At 43.6% G+C, this 21,008-nt stretch overlaps 1 protein-coding gene across 5 annotated transcripts in view; it reads left to right on the top strand.

Moving 5' to 3' along the window:
• Positions 1-21,008, top strand: part of rerea (arginine-glutamic acid dipeptide (RE) repeats a) — a 659,533-nt gene that overhangs the window by 617,630 nt on the left and 20,895 nt on the right. For all 5 annotated transcript variants that reach the window (XM_063033173.1, XM_063033174.1, XM_063033176.1 and 2 more), the window contains 4 exons: positions 1,558-1,671; positions 6,779-8,103; positions 14,002-14,224; positions 19,069-19,789. In XM_063033173.1, coding sequence (XP_062889243.1) covers positions 1,558-1,671; positions 6,779-8,103; positions 14,002-14,224; positions 19,069-19,789 — 2,383 coding nt within the window. The remainder of the gene's footprint in view (positions 1-1,557; positions 1,672-6,778; positions 8,104-14,001; positions 14,225-19,068; positions 19,790-21,008) is intronic.

Genomic DNA, 21,008 nt, shown 5'->3' with positions numbered 1-21,008 from the left:
GTCAGGGTTGACTGTGGATGTTATGTCCTATGCAAGCCTGGGCAGTACGATATGGAGAGCAAGCTGTTGCCCATGTAGCAAGCTCCCCCCTCTCCATGCACCTGATGAATCCAAAGGAATGGTAGAGATCAATACAGTTTAGTACCAGCAGCATTACAGGAGTTGCCAGTCAGTGTTGAACTCAACATAGGACCGCCTTAGGGAGTCCAGCTCCAGAATTTTCTCTCGGGGTTTATTCCCAAAGCCTTCCTCACGAGTGGGTACAGCCACAAGGCAATGAAGGTTTGAGATCAGAGTTTACCTTCTCCTATATAAGCTGCCAGCCACGGCTGTTGAGCCCCATCTGCCTGAAGCTACTGGTTTTTAGGCGCCAGTAACTGACCTTTGCCCCTTTTCCTGTCAGTCGAAACGGTTCTGCTGGACTTGGTTGTCAGAGGCTATTTGAGGTGCATGCCATTGGGAGCATTTAATAAGTAGTGGGAGCATATCCCCCATTACCACCTCTGGCTATGATGACCTTAAGGAACCAATGATGCATTAAATGTATTAATATTATTTCATATGAGGCAGATACATTTCCTCTTTTCATCTTCATATTGGTTGGTCACTTTTTATTGAGTGCTTTTATTTTGTGGTAACGAAGAGGGTAAAGCACAGTTCTTCATCAAACAGTGAAATATTTGCAATTTGATGTACAATGGTGTTTGTGTTAACAGACTGTGATGCGAAAATATTTTGGGCCTGAAGTGCTTTATCACACCCTGATCACAATCAATACTTACACAGTCTACGGTGAAAAAGCAAATCAATCAATCAATAATTTATTTGTTTAAATTTATTTTAATTATTTTTTGTTTTAAATTTATTATTTATATGTTTTACTTTATTTGTATGTACTTAAAGAAAAGTTAACCTCAACCATCCTCCAGCGTTCAGTAAGATCACAGCTGATACTCCATCTTGTTTATTTAACATCATAACCTCCACAACCCTTTGGGGTTCCAAAGTACCCCCCTGAGTAAATAACTTTCTCCTAATCTCACGTATGAAAAATCAGACCCTTTTTCTGAAACTGATCTTGCCAGTAGGAAGAAATACTTTGTATTCATACACATTTGTCTCTCTCAGAATCTTGGTGTTTCAATGTGATTATGTCCCATTCTACCAAATCCTCATAGGTCAGTCTCCTCATACCAAGAATCAAGTGGCTCCAGCCTCCACACAAAATGCTGGAGGAACTCAGCAGCTCAGGCAGCATCTAAGGAGGGGAATAAATAATTGACATTTCAGATGACATTGGTGTCATAACTGTTTTTCGATAATATACTTACTCCCTTCCTGCTCCAATGGTAGCCTCCTCCTCGTATAAATCAAGTGCTGTCAGGTAACATGGACAGATTAGCCGAGACAAGTCACACAGCCTGCTGACACCACAGTACCCTGAATTAAATTTTCCATTAATAATTGCTTACTTATAAAGTACTCATTTTAAAACAAAACCTTTTTATGACCTGTTCTACATATGTTAACACTAACCTTATTGATTTCACACTGCAGAGGTCAAAGGATGATTTGTCGTCACCGTCAAAGAGCACCAAACGCCAAAGAGAAAAGGTTGCTTCTGATACAGAAGAACCAGAAAGGTTAAATTCAAAGAAATCTAAGACACAGGTGTGTACTTGGCAACAGCGATGAACATTAGTCCACTATCTAAAGTAGTGGTGCAATCTTGGGTTGTTTTCTCTGGAGAGGTGGAGGTTCAGGGGAGATCTGATAGAGGTTAATAAGATATCAGAGGCATAGACAGACGTTTTTTATACAGGGTTGAAATGTCTGATAACAGAGTGCATGCATTTAAGATGAGTTCAGAGTATATTTATTTTCAAAGTATATTTACTATATACAACCTTGAGATGTGTCTCCTTACAGGCAGCCCCAAAACAAAGAAACCCGGCAGAACCCAATAAAAAATAAGATCATCAAACACCCACTGTGTAGAAAAAAATCAAATTGTGCAAACGATAAAAGAAAGCAAGTAACATTCATAACTGAAGTTCACGAAAGACAGACAACACCCATGAAACCAGTCACAGCTGATCCAGGAGCCCGTTAGTTGCAGGCCACAGCCTCCGTTCAACACAGAGACAAGTAAATCTTGCGAGCAGTGAGCTGAACACTGGTCTCCTCCGGCCCAGACACCCTGACCTTTTCAATCTGGCCCAGGGCTTTAATCAATTGAACATCAGCTTGTTCTTCACTCTTGGGTCCAGTCCTGCCACCTTAATTCTGCCTCACCTTGGTTCTGCCACTTCAAAAGGCTCCAAGTCTGCTCCAGCAGCCAAACTTTGACTCATGCCGTGCTGCTTTGATTTGGCCCATATACACCATGCCACAGTAGTCTTGCACCTTTGAGACTTCAATTCACACTGTAAAAATGCCAGGTCGTACAGACTGTTCAAAAGCTTCAACTGCAAAAGGGAAGTTACAGGCTATTGGTTAGAGTGATCATTTTCGAGAAAAAGTGTGAGTAATAAAGTAGTTGTATTTGCTGCCAGCAAGTCGTCGCTGTGCTTCACCAGAGCCATCTTTACTCATTTGTTGTTGTTTAGTCATTAAGTCGAGTCCGACTCTTTGTGACCTCGTGGACTCCTGCACACCAAGCATTAAACCGTTACAGAGGGTAATTTCAAACAAGATGTGGGGGGAAAGTTTTTTACACATTGTGGGTGCCTAGAATGTGCTGCCTGAGGTGGTGGTTGAGCCAGCTACATTAGAGACTTTTAAGAGACATTTAGTTAGGCACATGAATGTGAGGGAGATGGAAGGATATGGATATTGTGTAGGCAGAGTAGATTAGTCAGGTTGGTCATTCGATTACTAATTTAATTGGCTCAGCACAACATTGTGGGCCGAAGAGCCTTTTCCTGTGCTGTACTGTTCTATGTTCTATGTCAATGCATTCTGATCCTTTGTAAAGTGCAGAACTTAAACATGTTTGCCAAGTTTCAGAAAATGCAACATACTGTTATTCTGGTGTCAAAAGTCAAGAGTAACTTTTGAATCCAAGCATGTTGAATGTGTAAGCTGAGCCCCACAAACTTGCGATGCCATATGCTGATTTGCCTTTTCAAGAAACATATTGCGGCTTATTAAACTATAATTTCCACTTGGTTCTATTGTGACCACGTGCCTTTATGAAGAGCAGCAGTTTAATTTGAGCCAACATATTCCCATCTGAAAGAACACACAACAAATATGTTTGCTTTTTATGTAAAGTATTGGAGGTATACCTGAAAGGAGGTCAAAATTCAAAGAAAATTTATTATCAAAAAGTATGTATATGACACAATATACATTACCTAAGACTCAATATCTTGCAGGCCTATAAAGAAATACAATAGTGTAGAAATGGAAAACTCTACATAGATAAGCAACCAATGTGCAAAAGAAGGCATTGTGCATGAATGAATGACTAAATAAATAGATGGATAGATCAATTGATAAACAATTTAACTAACACTGAGAGCATGAATTGTAGAGTCTGAAAGTGAATCTGTAGGCTGTGGAATCAGTTCAGAGTTGAGATGAATGAAGTTATCCACACTGGTTCAAGAACCTGATGATATCAGTTCCTGAACCTGTTGGTGTGGGACCTAAGCCTCCTGTATCTCCTCTCTAATGGTAGTGGCGATAAGAGTGCATGGTCTGGATGGTGGGGGACCTTGATGATAGACACTGCTTTCTGGTGGCTGTGCTCCTTGTAGGTATGCTCAGTGGTGGGAGGGCTTTGCCGACAATGGAGTGCAAGTTGGGCAGTGGGGACCATTTTATCCTAATTTCTATTTCCTACAATAAATATGACAAGAACAACCATAAATTGGATATTCATATGATCGTAGGTTAATTGATTAAATTCATTAGGCATGGAAAGACATTTATTGGAAACAGGGTTTTGACAGTCTCAGTTGGGAGTAACAGTTCTGTGAAAGACCCATATCTTATAACAAGTTATAGGATTTTTTATGTAGACTGTAATTTTGTAACCTTTTGAATTATATTTTCTAATTTTGAATTATCATTGAATTGAAGCTCTGGTGATTCAGTACGATGATAACATCCTCCTGGGAATAATACGCCTGGTTTTAAATTTTAGAACTAAAGTTGTTGATTTTCTAAAATCTGTAAGGTATGGAGCAATCCTGCAATAATTGATGCACTCTTTAAACTTGGATGGTGAAAATGGAAGACATTTATAATGGAGCCACCTCTAGGGTTAGCAGAAATTATTGGGTTTATCTCTCAATGGATTTTGTAAAGCTTGTACAAACAGGAGTTTTACTTACACTGGTAATTACCAAAAAAAGTGTTCAGATTTGCAATGTTGAAAATGATCAGAAAAACGTGTACTGTGAATGCCCACAAGAAAATTAATCTCAAGGTAGTATATGGTGAGATATATGTAATTTGATAATGAACTTAGTTTGAACTTTGAAATCTCAATTGATGCAGTTGGAAAAAAAACATTTCAAACCCAGAAAAAAGGGCCAGAAGGCAATGAGCTTAATTTTCCCTTTGAATTGTCATTTTAAGCTTAAAATGCAGCTTTAAATGTCAATATCCTAATTTACCAGTTTAAACTTTAACATTTCAAGAAAAGAACAATTTTAGCTTGCTTAGGGCGATGGGAGGGATAGGTGCTGTCTGGGCATTAATATCTTTGTACACATTAGATGGTGGTGCTCTGAGCCATGTCCAGGAAGTGACAATGCTCAGAGTTCTGAGCGCTGATGTAAGGTATGGAGCGTTGCCCATACGGAGACAGCCCTGACTTCCCCACAATGTTCAGGGGAGATCTGAGCCCTCTGGTGCGAGTGCTCTGAAATCAGAGATGTGGCACAAGAAGATTGGTGGCAAGGTGGAGGCCAAAGACCAAGTTGCTGTCAAAATAAGATTTCCAGCAGCATTGCTGAAACAGACCCGATGGGCTAAATAGTCCAATTCTGCTCCATGTCTTATGGTCTTATAAGTGTGCATGGTAAATCGCAATGATTCAGAATCATTCAATAGAAAGGGAAAAGACGTTTCAAGAAATTCAAATTTACAGATTGGTGGGGATTATCCTAAAATTAAGTTTAAATAAATTGTTTCTGTGTCCTTTGTTTGTTACATTGTCAAGCTGGTTTCAATGTTATAGCATTGTGACAGTGGAAAAAAAGCTTTTTTTCCCATTGTAAGCTCTCCGTTATTTTTTCCATTGTAAGCACCCAGTTGAATTTTAAGTCTGCAGTGAAATCTCTCATGGTTTGGAATACGAAAGACAAATTAGTTTGTGTGCTGCAGAATCCTTACAGAGCTTTGTACAACAACCCCTGCTGAAACCACTGTTTTTGTAAAGAGGCAGTATTCTCCTTCCTTGATGCCGGGGGAGGGGAAGTGGAGTCAGTGGAACTGGCAAATGACTCGAATTTGTTATGACACGAACACCTCATCATTATGTGTGAAGTTAACATCTTAATTATGCAGTGATTAATGTATATCAGATGGAGGCTTATAAAGTAGTTGGCCCTTTGAATTAGCACATGGGTAGGAAAGGTTTAGAGCAGGGGCCCCAGCCTTTTTTATGTCATGGACCCCAGGTTGGAAACCCTTGGTTTCGAGGGATATGGGCCAAGTGTGCAAAATGGGACTACCTTATATGGGTGCCTTGTTCAGTATGGATGTGTTGGGCCGAAGGGCCTATTTTCATGCTGTATTACTCTACAATTCTAAGTAAGCTTATCATAAGACCTGATTTATTTCAGGATTTGGAGACTGCTTTCTCAAGCACCTTTGCTTTGTTCACTACAAAAGGCAGGATCTCCTGCATGGTGTCTACCCTTTTCAATTAGACTTCCCATTCCCATTCCAACATGTCAGTCCACGCCACCTCTCCTGCCACGCCAAGGCCAAACAGATTGAGGACCAACATCTCTTATTTCATCTGGATAGCCTCCAATCTGATTGCATGAACATTGATTTCTCTAAAATGCCCAGTAATTTCTCTCCCTCCCCTGCCCCCCCATCTCTTTCTCCATTCCCCATTCTGGTTCCTCTCCTTCACTTTCTCCCATGTCCACTGTCCTATCCTATCAGATTTCTTCTTGTTCAGCCCTTTACCTCTTCCACCTTTCATCTTCCAACTTCTTACTTCTTCCTCTCTCCCTCTTCCACTCACTTTCCCCCTCACCTGGCCTCATCTACCACCTGCCAGCTTGTATTCCTTCCCCTCCCTCCACCTTCTTATTCTGGGATCTTCCCCCTTCCTTTTCAGTCCTGTTGAAAGGTCTTCGCATGAAATGTCGACTGCTTATTCCTCTCCATAGATGCTGCCTGACCTGTTGAGCTCCTCCAGCATTTTATGTGTTGCTCACAATTTCCAGCATCTCTTCTGTTTAAAGCTTACTATATTAGTTTGATCAGATATTAGTTTGACCAAACTAATAGTAGTGTGCCATGGTAGTGTAGCGGTTAGTGGCACTATTACAGCTCGGAATTCAATTGCACCCCCGTCTGTAAGGAGTTTATATGTGTGAATGCATGGGTGCTCCAGTATCCAAAGACAAAATGGTCAGAAGGTTGATTGAGCATTGTAAATTTTCCTGTGATTAGGCTACATGTTTAATAGGGGGGCTGCTGGGCAGTTTGGCTCATTGGGCTGGAAGAGTCTGTTGTATGCTGTATCTCCAAATAAATAAATACAAGTTGATAATATGTAATATTGTTTTAAAAATCAAAACAGGAGATCAGCAGGCCAAATTCGCCGTCTGAAGGAGAGAGTTCTGACAGTCGCAGTGTGAATGATGAAGGAAGCAGTGATCCAAAAGATATTGACCAGGACAATCGCAGTACGTCACCAAGTATCCCGAGCCCAAGGGACAATGAAAGTGACTCTGACTCATCAGCACAACAGCAAGTGTTGCAGTCTCAGCCCCCAGTACATCAGAGTCCGTGCACCTCTCTGCCGCTGACGCCACTGGAACCACCGCCCATGCCCCCGCCGCCATCTTCCTGTGCAGTGTCCATTCCGCAGACCTTGTCTCCGGTTCCGCAGCCTCGCAGTCAGACACCACCTCATTCCCTGATGCAGCCCGCACCACAGCTCCACCCCCAGAGGCTTGCGTCGCCGCATCCGCCGGTCCAGCAGCCGCTGCAGCCTCAACCGCAGCCCCTCCCACAATCGCAGGCCCAGCCCCATGCGCAGGTGCAGCCACTGCCTCACCCTTTGCCGCCGCCTGCCCACATGCAGCACCAGCTGCAGGGGCCGCCCTTCACCATCAACCCCCCGCCTCAGATCCCTCAGACTTCTTCGCAAGCGTCTGCTGCCGTGCACCCGCAGTCGCATGGTCCGATGCAGGTCCAAGCTCAACCTTCGCCTACCCAGGCACAGGCACAGGCACAGCCTCCGAGGGAGCAACCTCTGCCACCGGCTCCTGTGTCCATGCCCCACATCAAGCCGCCACCCACCACACCAATCACTCCCATTTCCAACCCCCCATCACACAAACCCCCTCCCCATCTCGCAGGCCATCCTCCTTTCCCGCAAATGCCTTCAAACCTCCCACCTCCTCCTGCCTTAAAGCCGCTGAGCTCCCTTTCCACACATCATACCCCCTCTGTTCATCCCCCTCCATTACAGCTAATGCCCCAAACGCAGCAAATTCAGCCCCCTCCTGCGCAACCTCCCGTATTAACCCAAGCCCAGAATCTCCCAGCAAATGCAGCTCACCCCCAACCAGTGCCCCACCAAGTCTCTTCCCAGCCTCCGTATGCCCAGCATTCTTTCATCCCATCGGGTGCCCCTAACATCGCATCGTCGTCAGCCACCCCCACTTCCAGCGTGGCACCCATCTCTACCATCCAGCCCACAGCGTCAATTGTCACATCCATGTGCTCCACCGGGAACGCGGTGAGCACTGCTCCCGCCACCATGACAAGCATTCAGATTAAAGAGGAAATCCAGGATGAGGCAGAGGACGCAGATAGCCCACCACCATCTCCCAGCAGAAGCCCCTCTCCAGAACCAACTGTCGTCAGCACACCGAGCCATGCCAGTCAATCAGCCAGGTAACGTTTCCTTCTTGAATTCAGTAGTGTCGGTATTTCTAGAAAATATGTCCCAGTGACATCTATCTTCTTCGTTTATGTATGCCTTAGACCAGCCTCTTTCAACCTTTTTTGCCCTGGAGGAACCCTTGAAATAATTTTCAGGTCTCAGGAACCCCTGCATAAAAATTATTATATCTAGAGCCCAAGGTACCTTAACGTATCTGTAAGTAGTAGATATAACAATCCAAAATAATTGTCAGTTGAGTAGAGAATAAATTTTTTGTCAACCCTTCTTGAAAAAATCAGATAGTTAAGTTTGGCGCCCCACACAGGCTTCCAATCTGTGCCTTGTAAGGCGTGAAAATGCCCAACGCAGGCCTCTCATGGTCTGAGTCGACGTTCCCTCCCTCCCCCTAAGCTTGGCTTACCTTTCTTGAAATTACTTTTTCTTTTTCTTCCAAAATTTTAAAAACTCATAAGGTCAGCATAATAAATTTCTCAATTCTGGGTTGAACTTGAGATAAGTGCACATGGATTTCACCTTCAACTGAAACCATAGAAAAACTACAGCACAGAAACAGGCTTTTGGCCCTTCTTGGCTGTGCCGAACTATTTTCTGCCTAGTCTCACTGACTTGCACACAGACCATATCCCTCCATACACCTCCCATCCATATATCTGTCCAATTTATTCTTAAATGTTAAAAAAGAACCCGCATTTACCACCTCGTCTGGCAGCTCATTCCATACTCCCACCACTCTCTGTGTGAAGAAGCCCCCCCCCCCATGTTCCCTTTAAACTTTTCCCCTCTCAGCCTTAACCCATGTCCTCTGGTTTTTTTCTCCCCTTGCCTCAGTGGAAAAAGCCTGCTTGCATTCACTCTATCTATACCCATCATAATTTTATATAACTCTATCAAATCTCCCCTCATTCTGCTACGCTCCAGGGAATAAAGTCCTAACCTATTCAACCTTTCTCTGTAACTGAGTTTCTCAAGTCCCGGTAACATCCTTGTAATGAAATGGTTTCTATCCTTGCTCTTGATGCTTGTTAAACAAGAAAAAACTTGCTCAAATATGTAAAAATTTGAAAACTGCAGCAAAATGTTCATTGCTTTCATCTGAATGGCAGAATACTCTTGTTTCATAGAAATCCAGAACTTGTCCAAGGGCAGGTCAGTAAATCAAATCTTGAGTGCATAATTAAAGTGCAGCTCACAAAGTTCTTCCTCTTCCCTCAAAGTCAAGTTCTCAGGCTAAGCAGAAGGTTCAGAAAAAGGGCCCCTCACCTAGTCATACACTTGTGTTGAAAGGGGGGAAAAATACTGTTCAATTTTGTTCTGTGGTTCTTCCAGGTGGTTTTCAATAAGACTCGAGACTTTCTGATATCCTTCCTCACTCTCAATCTCAAACAGCAATGAAAACATTTCAAGATTTCCTTTTGCAGCATAATTTTCTAAAGATTCAGTTTCGTTTCAAATCCAAGAACCTTGTCACTTGAAATCAAAACATTTTCTCCATTACCTTACAGAGGCTTGTTCAGTTAGTTCACATGATGAAAAATGTCCGTTAAGTAGGCTAATTTCTGCAGCCATTCTTCATCTTCAAAGCACTCAGCAAAGTCTAACCTACTATTTTCATGGAAGTACTCCTGCAATTCACCTTTCAGTTCAAACACTGTGTTGAGAGCTCTTCCACTGCTAAGCCACCGGATTTCTGTATGTAGCAGGAGATTGGTGTGCTTTTTGTCCAAGTCTTCACACAGTTTTTTAAATATTCTCGAGTGAACTGGTTGTAAGGCTACTAAATAACTTGCTTCCTGAACCCTTTTACTGACTCTGACTTTATTTTCAAAATCTGTAATCTTTTTTTTTATTCCAATAATCGTTTAAAATAATCAGGACTTACACGTGTCATATGGCTGTGATTTGTAGTTAAGTGTCTTTCCAATTTTGCTGGAGCCATTCTACATTTATAAGCTGCTTGCCACAGACTAGGCACAATGGAACAGGACAACTTGGATCACCAGTCCATGTAAAACCCATTGATAAGTAGCTTTCATTGTAAAGATATAGTACCGGCTGAATACGTTAGTCTCGCCCACTGTTTTTGTCTCCAGGACCCAGAAGAGGCTGGTGGACGACTTCTGAGGCAACAGAAGGCATTGGGTCTCTGCTGCAGTCCTGAGTCTTCCAGTCATGGAGGGTGATCAGTCATTGGTGTGCATGCACACCCAGCTGATAGCTCTCTACCTCAAGACCCTGCAGAGATATCTGTATAGCGCCCACTCTCTGTGATGGCATGCGCTGGCGACATACTTACTCTGCTGGGGGCACTGCATGTAGGAGGGCATGTGGCTTCCAGTGGACAGCATTTGCTGTGCCGCTTTGAGGGAACTTGCTCACTTTTACTGACAGCTGTTGAGGGTATGGGGTCTGGTCTTATCTAGACAGGGTGTTCCTGCACTGATGGGAGACAGTGCTCTAGCTGCGAGGGGGCTGGTCCCCATCCTATCACAGTGGTGTCGAGGGGGTTCGGCGAAGTGAAGGGGTTCCAGCTGCACCGTCACCCTCCAAAATTTCCCTCCAATTTTCTACTACATGTAGAGTTTGTTTCCTTCTGAAAGTCAGTCGGTAGCGCATAAGGGGAAGTTGGAGGAGGTAATTTGGGAGGGAGAGGCTGACATCACAGCCCAATTTGGGAGAGTGCATTCAATGCTTGGAAAAACGCACTTCATGCTCCTCATCAGCCTATCATCCTCCCCTCCATGCAATACAACGCTGCCCAATTATCAACCTACTGTCCTCCCCTCTGTGCAATACAGCGCTCCCCAATTCTCAGTCTACCGTCTTCCCCTCTGTGCAATACAGCGCTCAGTAATTATCAGCCTACTGTCCTCCCCTCTGTGCAATACAGCGCTCCCCAATTCTCAGTCTACCGTCCTCCCCTCAGTGCAATATAGCACTCACCATCAGCCTACTGTCCTCCCCTCTGTGCAATACGTTTACCAATTATCAACCTACCGTCTTCCCCTCTGTGCAGTACAGCGCTCAGTAATTGTCATTCTACTGTCTTCCCCTCTGTGCCGTACAGTGCTCAGTAATTATCAGCCTACTGTCCTCCCTTCAGTGTAATACAGCACTCTCCAATTGTCAGACTACCGTCCTCCCCTCAGTGCAATATAGTGCTCCCCAATTTTCAGACTACCGTCCTCCCCTCAGTGTAATATAGTGCTCCCCAATTGTCAGTCTGCTGTCCTCCCCTCAGTGTAATACAGCGCTCACCATCAGCCTACTGTCCTCCCCTCCGTGCAATACAGTGCTCACCAATTATCAGCCTACCATCTTCCCCTATCTTGCGTCAAAAACTGAGAATGGACTCAACCAAATAAACACGGTCTTACTGCACACTGCCATGCTGGGCTGAGAGACCTCGAATGAGATTGCCAATGGGGCTGCTCGGTCACTGTCCACCACTGTGTGCACTAGCATTGCACGTTGCATGAAGTTCAAAAATCAATTTTTTTTTGTATCCCCATTTCTCACAGAACACCTAGCGACCTCTCACAGAACCCTGGTTGAGTAACCCTGCCGTAGATCATAGGAGCAGAAATAGGCTATTCGGCCCATTGAGTCTGCTCTGCCTTTCAATCATGGCTGATTTCTTTCAGTGACTCAATGGTTCCATTTAATATCAGAGAATGTATATAATGTACAACTCTGTTCTCTAGTTTCTCCCTGTAACCCTGGTCAACCTCAAACCCATTTTCTTGCCTTCTTCCTGAAACCTTTGGCGCCCTTACTAATGAAATAGCCATCAACCTTGTCTTCAAATATTCCCAAAGACTTGGCCTGCACCACTGTCTATGGCAATGAATTCCACCCTCTAGCTAAGCAAATTCTTCCTAATCTCTGTTGCAAATGGACATCTCTCTATTCTGAGGCTGTGCCCTCTGTCCTAGACTTTCCTACTATATGAAACAGTCTCTCTACATCCACTCTATCTAGTTTTAAAGGAAAATCTCTTTATTCTGAGGCTGTGTCCTCTGGTCTTAGACTCTCCCACTGTAAGAAACACCCACTCCATGTCCACTCTATCCCTGCCTTCCAGTATTCTGTATGTTTCTTTGAGATCCCCCACATCATTCTGATCTCCACTCAGTACAGGCTCAGAGACATCAAACACACCTTGTGCAATTATTCATAGGAAACAAGTTGCCTGTTGAAAACTATTATTAGCTTTGAGCAGCACACAAATGCTGGAGGAACTCAGCAGTTCAGGATAAGAGGGAAGCCAGAGTGGAGATTGGAAAAAGAGAGGAGGGGAAGGGGTTTAAATGACCAGAAGTTGGAGAAATCGATGCTCATGTTGGAGGTTGGAGGCTACCCGGATGGAATAAGAGGTGTTGCTCCTCCAACCTGAGAGTGGCCTCATCATGACTATAGAGGAGGCATGGACCTCTTCTCTCTTCTTCCATTCCCCACTTTAGCTCCCCTTCACCTCTCCTCTTCTCCTCACCTGCTGGGGGAGAAGCTGACGGCGATGCAGGTGGATGCTCCCCTGGTGTCATGGATTCTTGATTACCTGACTGGCAGACCACAGTACGTGTACTTGCAACACTGTGTCCCCGACAGAGTGATCAGCAGCACTGGGGCTCCACAGGGGACTGTCTTGTATCCCATTCTCTTCACCATTTACACCTCAGACTTCAACTACTGCACAGAGTCTTGTCATCTTCAGAAGTTTTCGGATGACTCTGCCATAGTTGGATGCATCAGCAAGGGAGATGAGGTTGAGTACAGGGCTACTGTAAGAAACTTTGTCACATGGTGTGAGCAGAATTATCTGCAACTTAATATGAAAAAGACTAAGGAGCTGGTGGTAGACCTGAGGAGAGCTAAGGTACCGGTGACCCTTGTTTCCATCCAGGGGGTTAGTGTGGATATAGTGGAGGATACGAATTGACCATAAACTGGACTGGTCAAAGAACACTGAGGCTGTCTACAAGAAGGGTCAGAGCCGTCTCTATTTCCTGAGGAGACTGAGGTCCTTTAGCATCTGCCAGACGATGCTGAGGATGTTCTATGAGTCTGTGGTGGCCAGTGCTATCATGTTTGCTGTTGTGTGCTGGGGCAGCAGGCTGAGGGTAGCAGACACCAACAGAATCAACAAACTCATTCGTAAGGCCAGTGATGTTGTGGGGATGGAATTGGACTCTCTGACGGTGGTGTCTGAAAAGAGGATGCTGTCTAAGTTGCATGCCATCTTGGTCAATGTCTCCCATCCACTACATAATTGTCTGGTTGGGCACAGGAGTACATTCAGCCAGAGACTCATTCCTCCAAGATGCAGCACAGAGGGTCATAGGAAGTCATTCCTGCCTGTGGCCATCAAACTTTACAACTCCTCCCTTGGAGGGTCAGACACCCTGTGCCGATAGGCTGGTCCTGGACTTATTTCATAATTTACATATTACTATTTAACTATCTATGGTTCTATTACTATTTATTATTTATGGTGCAACTGTAATGAAAACCAATTTCCCCCGGGATCAATAAAGTATGACTATGACTTATCACCACCTCCTGGTTGATCCTCCTCATTCCCTTCCTCCCATGGTTCGTTCTCTCCTATCAGATTCCTTTTACTCCAGCTCTTTTCCTTTTCCACCTATTACCTCCCAGCTTCTTACTTCCTCTTCCACCTACCTGGTTTTGCCTATCACCTTTTAGCTTGTCTTCTTTCCCCTCCACCCACCTTCTTATTTTGACTTCTAATTCTTACTCTGGCATCAGCAGAATCTCTTGTGTTTAACATTGTTTTTTTTCTCTCTATAGAAAAGAACAAATATTTTATCATGGTTAAAATCTTTTAAGGTTTTGCTTTATTGATGTTTCCACTTTATGCTTTGTTTCAGGTTCATCAAATATTTGGATCGTGGCTACAACTCCTGTGCACGAACAGATCTGTACTTTGTACCATTGCAAGGCTCGAAACTGGCCAAGAAACGGGAAGAAGTAATGGAAAAGGCCAGACGAGAAGCAGAGCAGAAGGCCAAAGAAGAGAAGGAGAAGGAAAAGGAGAAAGAAAAAGAGAGGGAAAGAGAACGGGAACGTGAGAGGGAAGCTGAGCGAGCAGCGGTAGGTGAACATTGATAGGCGGCAGGCTGACTGGTACTTAACCAATGCCTGTAATTATTAGGTAGTTACAAATCACTCCACGTTATTTGCTACACTTGCTCATTAATGCAAATATCTAATCAATCATGTGGCAGCAACTCAATGCATAAAAGGATGCAGACATTGTCAAGAGATTCAGTTGTTGTTCAGACCAAACATCAGAATTGGGAAGAAATGTGATCTACATGACTTCGACCAACCAAACAAGGTGGTTTGAGTATCTCAGGAACTGCTGATCTTCTGGAAGTTTCACATATGTCAGTAGAATTTACAGAGAATAGTGCAAAAAGCAAAAAACATCCAGTGAGGATCCATTCTGTGGACAGAAATGCCTTGTTAATGAGAAAGGCCACACTGGTTCAAGAAGTTGTCAGCAACTCAAATGACTATGTGTTACAGCAGTGGTGTGCAGAAAATCATCTCTGAATGCACAACATATTGAAGCTTGAAGTGGATGGGCTACAGCAGCAGAAAACCACAACGTGTTCCACTGCTGTACCTAATAAAGTGGCCACTGAGTGAATAAGGTAGTTACTAATAAATCCAGTAAGGAATCGAAGAGGAAACACTTTCCTAGAGAGTGGTTGAATTATTGAGCTTATTACCTTAGGAAGTTGAGGTAAACAGGTTAAATGTATTAAAGCAGAAGCTAGATAAACTCACAAGGGAGGAAAGAAATAGAAACACTGAAGCAGTTGGCTAACAAACAGAAGTAGTCCTCCCTGCCATGAGTGGTTCAGCCATTCGGTTCTTGAATCAACCAGTACAGCACTAATTACTATCTCAATATAGTGATTTTCACTACAATGGACTTGGTCCTTTTTTAAATTTTATTTTTTATTTATTGAGATACAGTGTGGAATAGGTCCTTACGGCCCTTTTGAGCCACGCCGTCCAGCAATCCACAATTTAACCCTAGCTTAATCATGGGACAATTTACAATGACCAATTAACCTATCAACTGGTGCGTTTTTGCAATGTGGGAGGAAACCCAAGCAGCCACGGGGAGAGCAAGCCAGGCTTGGATCTGTCCATAGTGGGGTTGGTGAACTCCCTTTAGGTACTAGGGTGTTCTGTCAACAGCAAGCACGCTCTGCCTCCTACAAATCCACAAACCCGCTTGTCCGGGTAGACCCATTGTTTCAGCTTGTTCCTACCCCACTGAATTCATATCTGCATACCTCAACTCTGTTTTACCCCCCTAGTTCAATCCCTTCCTATCTACATCCATGACACTTCACATGCTCTGAATCCTTTCAATGATTTGAGGTTCTCTGGTCCCCATCATCTCATTTTTACTATGGATGTTCAGTTGCTGGACACCTCCATCCCCACCAGGAAGGCCTCAAAGCTCTCCATTGTTTTGCTGGACACCAGACCTAAGCAGTTCTGCTCCACCACCACTCTCCTCTGTCTAGCAGAATTTGTCCTCATTCTCAATAATTACCCCTTTGGCTCCTCCTTCTTCCTTTAAACAAAAGGTATAGTCATGGGCACTCACGTGGGTCCCAGCTATGCCTGCCTGTTTGTTAGCTACATGGAACAGTATATGTTCCAAGCCTACACTGGTGACCGTCGTGCACTTTTCCTATGCTATATTGACGACTGCATTAGTGCTTCTTCCTGCACTCATGCTGAACTCATCAACTTTATATATTTCGACTTCAACTTGTGCCCTGCCCTCAAATTTACCTGATCCATTTCTGATACCTCCCTCCCCTTTCTTGATCTCACTGTCTCTATCTCCAGAGACAGCTTATCCACTGATGTCTATTATAAACCTACAGACTCTCATGGTTACTGGACTATACCTCTTCCCACCCTGTAACTTGTAAAAATGCCCTTCTCTCAATTCCTCCGTCTTCGCCGCATCTAGTCTCAGGATGAAGCTTTTCATTCCAGAATGAAGGAGATGACCTTTTTCAAAGAAAGGGGCTTCCTTTCCTCCACCATCAATGCTGCCCTCAACTGCATCTCTTCCATTTCTCACACATTTGCTCTTACCCCATCCTCCTGCCACCCTACCAGATAATGGGGTTCCACCTTCCACCCCACCGGCCTCTGTGTCCAGCAAATAATTCTCCAAAACTTCCGCTATTTCCAACGGGATGTCACCACCAAGCATATCTTTCCCTCCTCCCCCCCACCCCGCCTCCCCCCACATTCTGCTCTTCGCAGGGATCACTCCCTACATGACTCCCTTGTCCATTCAACCCTCCCTACTGATCTCCCTCCTGGCACTTATCCTTGCAAGCAGAACAAGTGCTACACCTGCCCCTACACCACCTTCCTCACTACCATTCAGGGCCATAAGCAGTCCTGCCAAGTGAGGTGACATTTTGCCTGTAAGTCTGTTGGGATCATCTACTTTGTCCAGTGCTCCCAGTTTGGCCTCCTGTATATTGGTGAAACCCGACATAGATTGGGAGATCGCTTCGCTGAGCACCTGTGCTCTGTCTGCCAGAAAAAGCAGGATCTCCCAGTGGCATCCATTTTGATTCCACTTTCCATTCGCATTCTAATACGTCCATCCATGGCCTCCTCCACTGTTGTGATGAGGCCACACTTAGGTTGGAAGAACAACACCTTATATTCTGTTCTGTTAGCCTCCAGTCTGATGGCGTGAACATTGATTTCTCAAACTTCTGGTAATGCCCCCCACCTTCCCTCTCCTTCACCACTTCCCATCCCTTTTTCCTTCCCTCACCTTATCTCCTTGCCCGCCTCTCGCCTCCCTCTGGTTCTCATCCCTCCCTCTTCAGCTTTCACCTAACACCTTGTGTTTCTCTGTCCCGTCCCCACACACCTTTAAAATCTACTCCTCAGCGTTTTTTCTCCAGTCCTGCTGAAGGGTTTCGACTAAAACGTCGATTATACTCTTTTTCCATTGATGCTGCCTGGCCTGTTGAGCTCCTACAGCATTTTGTGTGTGTTGCTTCTCCAGTCCATTGCTGGAAGTGAGGAGTGAGTCATTGTGAGCACAGTCACGAATTTCTGCCAAAACCACCCTGGCAGAAGTCCAGCAACAGCTGTCCATCCTGCCCATTTCCTTGGGAAATGTTTGGCAGACTTATTTAATGGAAAAAAAAGAGAAATTATAATTTTAAAAAGGCAGAAATGACTAACTATTCCCAGTAGCTACCCTGATATTGATTTCATCTACCGCCGGCTCATTTTGCCAATTAGAAAATTTGGGATTTAGTAGTCATGGTATTTTATATCCTGACCCATTTATTGATGAAGAAATTGGTTGGAAATGATCAGATTCACTTTCTACTCTAGTATAGTTCTTGGGTTTTCAAAACTTAATGGATAACAGCTGTAATGTAGTCTAAAATAGAAATGCAGAAGTTGTGTTTTTTATACAGGATGTTAAAATATGTAGCATTCTTTGCCAAAAGATAAAAAAAATTAAAGGTTACCAGGAAAGTATTACTTAGCTATTGCAATAAGATTGGTGAAAGTGGTCAATTCTGTAAAAATCAGCAGGTCAAACAGCATCTATGGAAATGACACATGCAAAACGCTGGAGGAGTTCAGATCAGACAGCTTCTGTGGAAATGAATAAACAGTCAATGTTTCGGGCCAAGAGCCTTCTTCGGGCTGAGTTCCTACAACATTTTGTGTGTGTTGCTTTGGATTTCCTGCATCTGCAGTATTTATCGTGTCTATGGAAGTGAATAGCCCTGATGAAGGGTCTCGGCCTGAAATGTCGACTGTTTATTCACTTCCATAGGTGTTGCCTGACCTACTGAGTTCCTCTAGCATTGTGTATGTGTTGCTCTGGATTTCCAGAATCCACAGAATCTATAGTGTTTATAATTCTTTAAAAATATCCATCTTTTCAATATCTTTCTTCAATACCATGATCGCCTCCTTTCTGTATTTGCTGCTCCTTACATTTGGTTATAAGTTTCTTAATTTACAAAAATACATGATGCAAGTGTCAGTGATTCTAAACCTGACACTGCCTGAAATGAATCTGAGTCAGAGAACGTGGAAACAGGCTCTTCAACCCAACTTGCATGTGGGTGATAGAAAAATGAAGGGCTCTGGAGGAGGAAAGGGTTAGGTTACAGTAGGTTAAAAGGCTGGCACAACATAGTGGGCCGAAAGGCCTGTACTGTGCTGTAATGATCTAGAAAAGGGCAAGACAGTAAGTTACCAAATACATCATAGACAGAAATAGAGTTGGTAGATTAGGTTACCTGTACACTGTTAAGATTATCCTATGTTCATCTTCTTGCAGAGTGTAAGAAAATGGATCTTAGATCAGAGTCAGAATCAGGTTTAATATCACCGGCATATGTCGTGAAACTTGTTGCTTGCAGCAACAGCACAATGCAATGCATAATAATAGAGAGGAGAAAAACTGAATAATAGTAAATAGTTAAATAAGTAGTGCAAAAATAAAAATTTTAAAAAGTAGTGAGGTAGTTCAATGGGTTCAATGTTCATTCAGAAATAGGATGGCAGAGGGGAAAAAGCTGAATCGTTCTTTGAACGTTGACTGTATTAAATCTCGAGAAATCTCTGTTCTGGAGGTTAGGTCATTGGAAGTATTTGAAAAGAAGGTAGACACATTTTCCATGGAATTGAGTGTTATGTGGAACCTCTACAGAAGAGCAGTTAAGACCAAGTCCAGATTATTCATGGTGACGTTGAATTGTAGGGTAGACTTTAAGAGCAGAGTTCCCTATTCCTGTTGTTTTTTTTCATGATGATTTGTTGTTTTTAGCATTAGGTATTTTTGTTTCCTATTCTCAGATTTTCATTTTCTATAATTTATCTATTTCCTTTCACAGAAGGCATCCAGCTCTTCCCATGAGGGACGCATGTCAGAATCCCAGCTTGTTGGCCCCACACACTTACGACCTTCATTTGAGCCGCCACCAACAACGATTGCAGCCGTTCCTCCTTACATTGGGCCGGACACTCCGGCACTAAGGACTCTCAGTGAATATGCAAGGCCACATGTCATGTCTCCAACCAACCGCAACCACCCATTCTTCGTCCCACTAAATGCATCAGATCCAATCCTGGCTTACCACATGCCCAGCCTCTACAGCGCCGACCACGGGATGAGGGAGAGAGAACTCCGCGAGAGAGAGATTCGAGAGAGGGAGATTCGTGAACGGGAATTCCGAGAACGGATGAAACCAGGCTTTGAGGTCAAGCCACCTGAACTGGAAGGCCTTCATCCAACGGCTAATCCTATGGATCCATTTGCTAGGCATGGCGGATTAACAATTCAGCCAGCAACAGGAGCACACCCATTCCCCCCCTTCCACCATGGATTGAATCCACTAGAGAGAGAGAGACTCGCCCTTGCAGGCCCCCAGCTGCGGCCTGAGATGTCCTACGCTGATAGACTGGCTGCGGAAAGAATACACGCAGAACGCATGGCATCACTTGCAAATGACCCACTTACGAGACTACAGATGTTCAATGTGACGCCGCATCACCATCAGCATTCACACATACATTCACACTTACACCTACATCAACAAGATCCACTACATCAAGGTGAGTGGATTAGATTCGCATTATTAATAACTAAAGCGATGTTTAGCCATATGCCAACCTGCCTTGTGTTTATCTAAGTGCTAAAGCGTGCAGAATCTGAAAATGATTTTTGCTGAGTGATTGCACCTAGGATGTGTTTGATCCTACAACTTCAGTACCATGGCTTTATGACATTACTCACAAATTCAGGGCTCATTGTGGAACTAGTGAAAGGTCTTGGCCTGAAACATCGACTGTTTATTTCCCTCCATAGATGCTGCCTGACTTAACTGAGTTCCTCCAGCATTTCGTGTGTGTTCCACATTCTTATTGTTGGGTTGTGGTAAAATTTTTGCTTTGGTAGTTAAAAACTATGCTGGCATCTTTTATGTAATCAAAACTGGAAAATCTTCCACAAACGAGCTCAATAAGGCATTGTAAAAGGATGCAATTAGTGGTTTCTTGCTCGTTCCTTCATTATTTTTATGTAGTTATTTGACCCATTTTAAAAAATTAAAACTGCTCAAACTGTACAGAGACATCAGTAAATAATGGCCACACCCATTTCCCAACTCTTAGTTACCTGGTTTAAAATAACTAAAAATCTAAAAGAGTAAAAAGTAGAATCACACCATTTATTATTTTTAGTACAGTACATTAATTGACTTCCTAGTTTTTTGCTTTTAGAAGAAGCTGAAATATGCCAACTATTGACAGTGCATCTAAAACAATAAAAAGATTACAGTTGAAGAGTGTTTGTTAACTCATTGTTGGAACCTTCTGATTAGAGACCTGGGAACACAGGTGGGATTGGATCACAATGAGAATCAGGTTTATTATCACTGATGTATGTCATGAAATATGTTGTTTTGCACAGCAGTACAGTGCAATACATAAAATAATAAATCACAGTAAGAAATATATTTTTAAAACATAAACATAGGTAGTGCAAAAATGGTGTGATTATGTTCATGGGTTCATTGTCCATTCAGTAATTTGATAGCAGACAGGAAGAAGCTGTTCCTAAGCTGTTGAGTGTGTGTCTGCAGGCTCATATACCTCCACTTTGAGGACAGTAATGAGAAGAGGGTATGTCCTAGATGTTGGTGGTCATTAATGATGGTTGCTGACTTTTTGAGGCATTAGCTTTTGAAGGTGTGCTTGATGGTGGGGAGGCTGGTGCCCATGATGGGGCTGGCTGAGCCTGCAACCCTCTGTAGCTTGTTCCCATCATGTGCAG

Source organism: Mobula hypostoma, chromosome 25, assembly GCF_963921235.1.
Source record: "Mobula hypostoma chromosome 25, sMobHyp1.1, whole genome shotgun sequence".
NCBI classification, from domain to species: domain Eukaryota; kingdom Metazoa; phylum Chordata; class Chondrichthyes; order Myliobatiformes; family Myliobatidae; genus Mobula; species Mobula hypostoma.
The sequence above is the reverse complement of the archived record's forward strand: the minus strand, read 5'-3'. Positions and strand labels throughout refer to the sequence as shown.